The sequence below is a fragment of the Ixodes scapularis genome, unplaced genomic scaffold (genome assembly GCF_016920785.2).
Source record: "Ixodes scapularis isolate PalLabHiFi unplaced genomic scaffold, ASM1692078v2 PGA_scaffold5__190_contigs__length_132052651, whole genome shotgun sequence".
NCBI classification, from domain to species: Eukaryota; Metazoa; Arthropoda; class Arachnida; order Ixodida; family Ixodidae; genus Ixodes; species Ixodes scapularis.
The window spans coordinates 96,061,543-96,071,665 of NW_024609880.1; the positions used below are offsets into that span (position 1 = coordinate 96,061,543).

Here is a 10,123-nt window from a genome sequence, read left to right on the forward strand (position 1 = left end):
ACGATCTGGCGGTCTTGAGAAAGCGAGGTCGCACAGATTGCGAATTTCCCGTACAGAAAGTATCATGGCGGGTGTGAACCCGGTGACTTCGTGAACTGCGGTTCGATAGGAGTAGAGGAACAGAGGGACAAAGCAGGTCCCAGTCGTCTTGATGGTTGTTGACAAACATCGCCAAATGCTGCAGTATGGTGCGATTAAAACGCTCCACGAGGCCATTGGACTGTGGATGCAGCGCCGTCGTTCTTGTTTTCGTGTTGTTGGACAGTCGACAGACATCTTGAAAGACCTGTGACTCGAAGTTTTGACCTTGGTCTGAGTGTAATGACAATGGATGCGCCGTGATATCAAGTGAGTTACCAAAGTATCTGCCACGACAGGGCCGGTTTGGTCAGGAATAGCGATGGCTTCTGGCCATTTTGAGAAATAGTTTACTATGACAAGGAGAAACCTGTTGCCAGTTTGTGTTCGCGGTAGAGGACCGAGAACGTCTAAAGCGACCCTCCAAATAGTGCTCCACTGACGCGTCCTTGCAAGGGCGCCTGTACTTATTTGTGTTCACGCGCCCTTGCGACCTGTACGCTAAGCGCACAGGTCGCAGTCACGGCACCACAACTTGACATCGTTGTGGCACTGGAACCAGTAGAAAAGCTCACGTATCTTCTGAAGGGTACCGTTGACGCCAAAGTGGCCTCCTTCGGGACTGCTGTAAAACTGTCGGAATATCTGGGCGCGGAATTCGGGTGGTGCATCTAGTTGCCATACGGCTCGGTCACCAGTGGGTGATTCTCAGCGCCGGTACAGAAGTCCGTCACGTAACTCTAGTGTGTCCCACTGGGCCCAATAGTTTAATGCTGCTGGAGATAGGTGGCATATCTCAGTACGTTGTGGCCGACGGCCGTTTCGTTTCCACTGGACGCACAGGCTGACAGCGGGATCACGTGGCTGGGCGTCTTTTATTTCTTGCGGTGACCACATGCTGTTGGTGATGGTGACAGAGCAGAGGGTGCGACGCAGGCCCGAATTACGGCGAATCATGCTCATGCACAGCCAGACCGGAACCCTCTCTACGTGGGCGCCTTGAGAGGGCGTCGGCGTTACTATGGTGTGATCCCGCATGATGTATAATCTCGAAGTCGTACAGCTGTGGATGTTCTCTCTAGCGGGCATCTTGGCCTTCTGGTTCTTTAAAACCAAGAAGCCATGTCAACGCTGCGTGGTCTGTGCGGATTATGAACTTCCTGCCACACGAATAGTGATTGAAATGGGAAAGAGCCTTGACGATAGCGAGAAGTTCACGTCTTGTGGTGCAATAGTTTCGTTCTGGCTTTGTGAAGGCTTTGCTGTAGTAGCAAATTACTCGTTCATGGCTTTCCTGTTGTTGAGACAGTACTGCACCCGCCGCGGTATTGCTCGTATCTGTGTCCAGAATTAACAGCGCGTTGTCTCTTGGGTAAGCCAGCGCTGGCGACGACGTTAGCGCGCACTTTAGTACGTCAAAGGAGTCTTGGCATTCTGTAAACCATTTGAATACCTTGGACTTCTCGGTCAAGGCATATAGAGGCTTGGCGACTCGTGATAAACCAGGGACGAAGCGCCGGTAGTACGTCGCCAGGCCGAGGAAGCTCAGAACGTCAACACCTAATGCTGGAGTTGGCCAGTCAGTGATTGCTGATAACTTCAGTGGATCGGGAGAGACGCCACTAGATGCAATAACGTGTCCTAGATATCGGGCTTCCCGAGCAAAAAGGGTGCATTTTTTAGGGGTCAACTTCAGGTTTGCGTCTTGAAGACTCTTGAGCACCAACTCGAGATTAGTGAGGTATTCGGTGAAGGTCTTTCCAAGGACAACAATGTCGTCTAAATACACAAGGCAAGCGGACCAGGTTAGTCCCTCGAGGACTCTTTCTCTTAGACGTTGGAATGTTGCGGGAGCGTTGCATAGCCCAAAGGGCATGACTATGAATTGATAGAGCGCGTTGCCGGTGCTAAAGGCTGTTTTTTTCGCGGTCTGATGAATGTACGGGAACTTGCCAGTAGCCGCTCTTGAAATCAAGGGTGGAGAACCATGTAGATCCCACGAGCGCGTCTAGGATATCATCTGTCCGTGGTAGTTGAAAAGAATCTTTCTTTTTGATGTCATTTAGCTTCCTATAATCGATGCAAAATCGAGTTGATCTATCTTTTTTTTTTTTACCAGGGTGATCGGCGAGGACCAGGGTCCATAGGCTGGCTCAATGACACCTTGTCTGAGCATTTGCTCAACGAGGTCATTCACGTGTGAACGCTTTGCCAGTGGTAGTCTGCGAGGCGCTTGCCGAATGGGGTCTGCATCACCGGTTATGATGCGGTGCGTAGCCAAATTGGTATTTCCAAAGTCTGTGTCGCTACTGCTGAATACAACCGAAAAACGTGAAAGTAAATTCTGCAGTTGAACAGCGTCATGCTCTTGAAGGCGAGGAGCAGTGGCAGCATAGAGAGGTATAAGGTGAGTTTGGAGACCAAGAGAACACGGTGTTCGCGAGTTTAATGGCAGCCCATTCGCATAGCACACTAATACAGTCGCTGAGCCGAGATGAAATGCCTGTGCCCCAACGTGAAGGATCCCGCAAGAAAAGTCGAGCACGCATTTGTCGGTCTTTAAGAAATCCAATCCTAGTATGCAATCGTCAGTGACTTCTGCTATGACCACAGGTAGTGTCGTCTGCAGGCCACCAACTTGGAAGGGAACATTGGCTTGTCCTAAAACTGCAACGGTAGCGCCAGTTGCAGTTTTAAGACTGGAATCAGGTCCCACAGGCATGGCCGAGAGATATAACTGGTCGAAGACTGTGGGTCAGACGACTGAGTTTGTCGCTCCGGTGTCTATGAATGCGCGCACAGGGAAGGCATTCATTGTACGTTGGAGGTAGATGGATGAGGGTGAATCTACAGAGCAAGTAGAAGTAATTTTTTTTTTTGACGCTCCTTGAGCACCCGTTGGTCGGGCATCTCGGGGTGTAAGGGGAAATTACATCTTGCTGTGTCCTTCTTGTCGGCAGTTCCAGCAGATCATCTTTGGTAGGACTGAGGCGGGTGCTGCAGGTGGATGCCTCGTAGCCAATCGTGATGCATTACGGGCGGCCTCCACTTCTAGCGCATAAATGTGGGCGGCTCGAAGTATTTGAGGACAAGAAAGGCGGACTGTATCTTGGATCTCAATTGACGCAATTGGATCAATAAAAGCCGCAGTGCCAACGGCATCTACAGCCTCTTCAGGCGAACCCACGAACGACAAGCGTGTAAGACGCTTGATGTCGTCAGCGAGCTGAGACAACGTCTCACCCGAATATTGTCGCCGGTGGCGCAGTTGGACGTGGTGTAGGTAGCGGTGATGCCCATCACCGAAGCGTTGCTCCAACGCTTGAACTAGAGAAGTGTACGACGTACGAGATTCTGGCGACATGTGGTGAAGGACGTGTAATGCTGAACCTCTGAGATTTACTGCAACTACCTGTGCCTTTTGCTCGTCGGTCCATTTATTGGCGTCAGCGAGGATCTGAAACTGCGTCGCGTAGGCGGACCAGGTGCCGGTGCCGCCAAATTGTGGCGCCCGTAGCTTGAGATCCGTAGCAGACGGAGCGATGGTCGATTGAGTCGTGGGTGGAAGTCGATTTTCACCGGTTAGTAGAGATCTTGGTTGTGCCAGCGCTCGAAAGCTTTCGACGATTGCGACTGATGTTCTCTCGAAGGAGCTTGAAATGGCCTCAAGGAGAGCCGCATCGCGTTGCCTGAGCTCTTGGGCAGCCTGCTGGTGGTGGACATCCAGCAGAGCTGCAATGGCGGTCGAGGCATCGGCTTGAACGTTAGGCTCAACGGGATCAGGAACTAATCGGGGCGGGATGGCTCCTCCACCCGGTCGCGGAAGCCCATCCTCAGGTTGTCGAGGAGGGTCCATGCTTGCCGGAAGACGGTGTCCCGAACGGAGCTCCACTTCTGTCACCGGTTGTTACGCCTATATTTATATATATATATATATATATATATATATATATATATATATATATATATATATATATATATATATATATATATATATATACACCAACTCATGTTTACAAACAACCCGGCGCGCCCTCTCCCTCTTTTTTCCCTTTCTCTCTTTCTCTGGCGCATGCGCGGTGGCCGGTGGGCAAAAAGCTCGGCGTCCCTGTGTAAACAAGCCCTTGGTATACGCTGTTGTTTTTCCCATTGTGCCGTGTATTTCGCTTGGTATTGCTTTTCCTACGTGCTGATTGCAATGTCGGACTACTACAGCGGCCTCAGCGAAGTGGACAAAGCCCGTTATGACGCGAAGCTGCGTGTAAACGGTGTGGACTACGGCGATCCGTACCGCGTGGACGCCTCGAAATGGACGTTGACGGGTCGGCGGGGGCCCCCCCGTTACTATGATAAACATAACAGTGTATCTGCTTTTCACGCCCAGCCGATTTACGCCGGACACATTGCAGGCGTACAAGTCCCTGGAGGCGTACAACTACTTCGAGTCAGGTAAGCAGGGCTGCATTCCATCGCCTACCGAAGCCAGCTGTTTTAGGCCTGAGTTGAGACGATGTTTCAAGCGTAGTACGGGCTGAATTTGAATGATTTGCGCCACAGAGCAAATAATGCAAGGTGTTGAGGATTCATGTAGGTCATTCCGAGATCCGTAAACCCGCAACCACGTTTCGTTGGTGCTGTACATACTCACTCTAAGATAGCTAGCTTTTTCCCGTGTCGGTTGTTGATTTCGTCGTTCATATGTCTGTGGTTAAAAACCGCGTTTGTAACACAGCTTCGAGTTTTACGTGCTAATGCTTACCCTGCGTTCATGTTCATTCCATGTGCGTGTATCACGCCCACGCGTACCTGGAACAATCGTAATTCAGAAGTGGCGTACAGTGAAAACTCCAGTCGGCAAAGACGCCTAGTCGTTACAAAACACGTCTAACTGCTCGTGCAGAATGTCTCGTTCTCAGGAATATAGCCTTCACTGCGTATTGCAGAGCTGTGCTGTGTTCTGTCCAGTGACTAGCAGAACATGCGATCGCCGGTGTCTCCCGTTTTCTGCCAACAACTGATAGGCTGTCATAGAAGCCACTAGTGGCCGCGGTGTGCTCGTGTGAGGCATCTACCATATTAGAAATTGTTGCTGAACACCAACATGAACAAGTAGTAAACAACATTATTTTCATGTCACATATTTCTTGTGTTGTGCCACATGCATGCACATCTAAATTCAGATGTCACATTCCTTCCACCCACTTGCAATTCTGAGGCTGCTGTTTTGATATTCTTCTCAAACATAGGATGTCGTGGACAGGATGATCATTGTAAAACCACCGCCATGGTGTCAAAATTAAGAGGGTTTTTGGTTGAGAGTGGTCACCGTTTCACAAACTATAAACTGGTGTATTGGTTTTGTATTCTTGCCCAGGCCATGTACGTGACGTCCGGCTGTGGCAGCCTGACAGGCACGAGTTGTGTTTTGTGCGGGCGAATGTCAAGCCATCGCAGAGGGCAACTGGCCCACCCCATGACGCATGGGTATGCCTGGACCATAAGACAGGTCAAGTTTACTGTGGCCACTGCACATGTAAAGCGGGGTAAGTTCGTTCACAGCTGCACCGGCAACACAGCATTTTCCAGAAGCATTATTTGCTCGTTTAGATGAAAGCTGATTAACTATTTACCTCTTTCCTTGCAGTCTGGGTGAGGTCTGCAGTCATGTAGCTGCACTTTTGTTCTGTGTGGAATACACGGCCAGAGTGTCCCAGGAAGACTCGTGTACCTCTCAGCCGTGTGCATGGACCAGGACGGTCGCAAGAAAGGTCTGTTACAGTACTCGTGCATATTGTAGATATGAGCTCTTGTCAAATATTTTTAACTATTCTAGATCCTGGTGTCTGGAACCCTATGTGACAGATTGTGTAACTAAATTACAGCTGTCTTTCGTTTCTTTTGGCTACCTGCATAAGTAAAGCCGTGCACGAAAAGGGACTTTCGTATCCGCATTCAACCTGCATTCATGAATCCTGCATTCGCAAACTCTTAAAATGTGTGCTCAGTGACGCTAAAGTTAAAGGCATTTTGCTATGAGAATTATCATGTAGGCCAACCCAACAAAATGTCAGGATTGTAATTATTGTCCTTGGATAATAATCCCAATGCTTAATCCTTTGCCCAGAACAAGCAGTCTTCAGTGTCCGAGGGCATAATTCGGGGAGCTTTTCAGGATTGTGACAAAAATTATGCTTGTGCTTTTTGGTGACAGCACTGGCTGTCTCGCAGTCAAAGGTATTAGTGCAGCGAACAAGCTGTGGAGATCACATTATAGCATGTCCATGTTCAATCTGTTATCTACATATTGCAATGAATCTTTAACTCCATTGCTCAGCTTCATTGTACCTACCGCAGTTGCAGGTTTAAGGCGCGTTCACACTCTTGCAACCGAGTACGACCGAGAAAGACTTCTTGGGACCGGATGCACTGAGCGGAGCTGGTCCTAAGAGATCGCAAGAGGCTTAAAAACCGGTTTGGTCTCTCTCGGTCGCACTCGGTTGCAAGAGTGTGAACGGGCCATTAGATGGCCACTGTAGTTTTCTCTGCTGTTGTAGTGCCATTGAACTCTTGATCATCAGTGCATATCCATGCATAAATGGTAAATATGAAGGGCTATATTTAATAATTATGACACTAGTTTATTCCTTTTGATCCATGTGCTACGATCAAAAGTTTCTAGATGGAACAAAAGTTCAGTAGCAGCGAGGTGTGTAAAATCAATGTGCATTCATACAATCTTTTGCCACGCTTTGACAACTTGAGATGCAGGCCTTTAAAAAAAAAAGGGCGATGTAAATGTGGATGTCTACACCACAGGAGGACATGGTCCCTGTCCACCAGCTGGACCTCAGCAAGCCCGGAATGCCGAGCCGAACCCCTCCCGAAGAACCAAACCATGTGTCCGGGGATTTCCAGCTCGCCGACAAAGCCTTCTTCGAAGAGATTCACCGACTGAACCCTCAAGCAGTCGTCCTGAGGTCCATCCGAAAGATGGACGACGAGGACACCGACTCCGCCTCAGAGGACGAACAGTCCTACACATTTTTGAGGCAAGCTAATGCTCATTCCTGTTACTAAATTTGGCACATTGATACTTTAACCTGTGGGTTTCTACTTTACCTGCTGGACACTGCTAGGTAAATCCCACTCCGTAGCTCGCTATTTAAAACTGCTACGGTCCAGTTCATCCGAAGACTGCCGTAAGGCTCCTATGGAGAGGAGACAGCAGCGACACACTGAATTCGTAAACGATGTGTTTATTGGCACTCGAAAACGACAACACGCTTTGCCCTGTCAGCCAAAAAAAATAAAGGGTTGGTATTGCCTTATTTGACGGAACTGCCTGTGAGGCCCATGCTGCCGTATGAGGCAGATTCGTGGGAGGGGAGATGCTACAAAAAAAAAGTAAAGTCCCTGCTTAGCCAGAGCCTCCCCCTATGGGAGCTCCCATTCATTGGTCTGAACCGGCTTAAGTAGCCTGCGGGAAATGGATGTGCTTGGGGCGTCTGGTTGTAGGTTAGCCTGGACCTGGGCAGCTCCATAATCATTCCGAAGGGCGCACTGGCGGCATGGTCATCGAGTGGGCGAGACCACCCACTTGTTGTTGGCGGAACATGATCAAAAGAGGTCAAAATAAGGACTTAAAGACGAGGGCTGGTTTTCTTCAGCACCTAATAGTGTGACGTGCCTTACACAAAATGCAGGTTTTTTTGGTGCTTTGGCAGCAAGTTTCTTTAATTCATAACATGGGGCTAAGCAATCAATCAGCCCCGAATTTTTAAAACAAATCAAGGTTATAGCAATGTGTTGTGGGGCAAGAGACTACCAGATTACCAGTGAAGCGCAGTTGTGCTTTCACCAGAAATCTCTTGTCGGAAGTGGGCACATATGACTGCGGGTGCTGTACACCTCGTTACTTCGATGGGCTTCTCTTCAATCTTTCTATGAGTAGTAAAAGTCAGTGCGCTATCTCCTTTACTGTCGTGCATCCCCTGGGAAGAACATGTCCAGAACATTTAAGTTGCACGAGCCTTGTTCATTGACGCAGGAATGCTCATTGCTTCTGCAGAAATGCTAGGGGTAGAAACAAAATTGTGAATGTATCGTCTCAAGAATGTGACAAACGTCGCCCAGAGCCGTGTATGGGGAGACTTTGGCCAGTCTATGATCTTGCTGCTGGACGCCCCCCTTCCGAGTGAGCCAATCAGCCCGCGGCGCTGAGCGAGGGGCGTGAGCACATGTGCGTGAACTCTCAGCTGCTCCCAGCTGAGCGGGGAGGGCTGCCATTTTCACCCATTCGTCCGGCAAAATGCATGGGAAAATTTCGCTTCTTTCCTTTTATTTGGCAGGCTATGGCAAAAAAATATTGTTATTCCTCGGTGGCTTAAGAAGCTAACGAATTAAGTTTCTTTGCATTTGAACGCAAACTTTGCTTCCGGCGAAAAAGAAATAAGCCCGTAGCAGACAACGCGTAACCTCAACAGGGCTCGGCGCCCACTGCATTGCGTCAAAATGGAGGTCGTCTCCTCTTTGCTCCCTTCTTTCTCTCTTGTCTTTCTGCACCCTCCTCCCTTCCCTTCACTTTTCTCCTCTCCGGCGCCTTCGTTGCCACACCCACTGGCCTAACTCTCCCAATATACGGCTCTGACGTCGCCTATCTTCATAGTGTTCTAATTTTTGTAAATATTTCATTTTTAAGGAAAGTCAGGAGAACAAGATCAACGAGGATGTCGCTCCCACAAGACATGTTTGTTCCCATGAGAGAAATTGAGAGGATAGAAAAGAGCACGAGACGGCAGGCGACAACACTTATGTGGCGGGAGGTTCGCTACGGCAGAATAACTGCTTCCATCATCAACAAGGTTTGTGAACTAATGACATTCGCTCAATTTTCGTAAGTGCCAGCATGCCAAGCATGTGCCCTTTACAGGTGCGCACAATGCGAGACACTACATCCCCAAAGGCCATCCTCGACCTCGTTCTACTAAGAACCCCGCCACTGACCACCGAGGCCATCTGCTGGGGTGTCGAGAAGGAGCCCGAAGCCAAGGAGACATATCAGAAGTTCATGGAGACTTGCCACAGCGACTTCAGGCTTTGCAGTGTTGGGTTCGTGATCGATAAGAAGGTTGTACCTGCTGCCATTATTCTTCTCTTCGTGTTTGAGTGTGCAAGGACAGACAAAGCTTGCACAACTTTCTTAATTTATATCTTAATCAGCTGGTACCAATAACTGAAGCACTCTTCCCTTGTTCCATTTCACAGCCTCACAAGGAGTTGTAACTGTTGTATGTTAAGGCTCGTTCACACACTTGTAACCGAGAACGACCGAGAGAGACCAGACCGGTTTTTAAGCCTCTTGCGACGTCTTAGGACCAGCTCTGCAGCAGCACATGCGGTCCCAAGACGTCGCAAGAGGCTTAAAAACCGGTCTGGTCTCTCTTCGTCCTACTCGGTTACAAGTGCATGAATGAGCCTTGAGGCGCGTCCACACCGGAATTGAAAAACATGCACGACTCCCGACTTCTGTTGTGACAAAAAACCGCATCGCAGGAAAGAGAGACAAAAGCCTGGGCTCACCCTCTTTCAATTGGTTTGGGAGAGGGCTCTCTCAAACCAGTCCTTTGCTCATTGCAGTTGCTTAGAACCAAACTGATTAAATGCAAAACTTTCCATGTTTTGGTCTTCTGAAAGGAATAATGTGCTTAGATGGGCCAGTTAATACATTGCAAAGGGTATAAAGCGCCGTAGAAACATGGACCGAGACGCGAAGAAAACGGCATGGGGCGCACTCTCAACTGAAGTTTATTCGAAAAAGTACACGCTATTACTCCCAACAGGAATGCACAGTCATCAATCAATCCCTGCGCAGCTCACGTTTTAAGTACTCCTACTCATCCATAGATGGGGCCAAAGACTGTTCCCTGACGCACTTGTTTCCCCTAGCCCTAATCTCAAAAGCCTCGTGTAGTTTGTGTGACACCTTGTTTTTGTATTTTGCCAAAATCTTTGTGCTGTTGAATGACGGGGCGCAAGGGCATCTGCT

At 49.0% G+C, this 10,123-nt stretch overlaps 1 protein-coding gene across 1 annotated transcript; it reads left to right on the forward strand.

Annotated features, from left to right (window-relative positions):
- Positions 1-4,418: 4,418 nt before the first annotated feature.
- On the forward strand, positions 4,419-9,310 carry LOC115327191 (the record flags this gene model as incomplete). Its single annotated transcript, XM_040216917.3, has 6 exons — positions 4,419-4,527; positions 5,453-5,621; positions 5,723-5,846; positions 6,895-7,127; positions 8,777-8,939; positions 9,008-9,310. Coding segments are annotated over 6 exons (1,101 nt in total), but the record flags the coding sequence as incomplete, so codon positions are not given.
- Between the last annotated feature and the right edge of the window lie 813 nt (positions 9,311-10,123).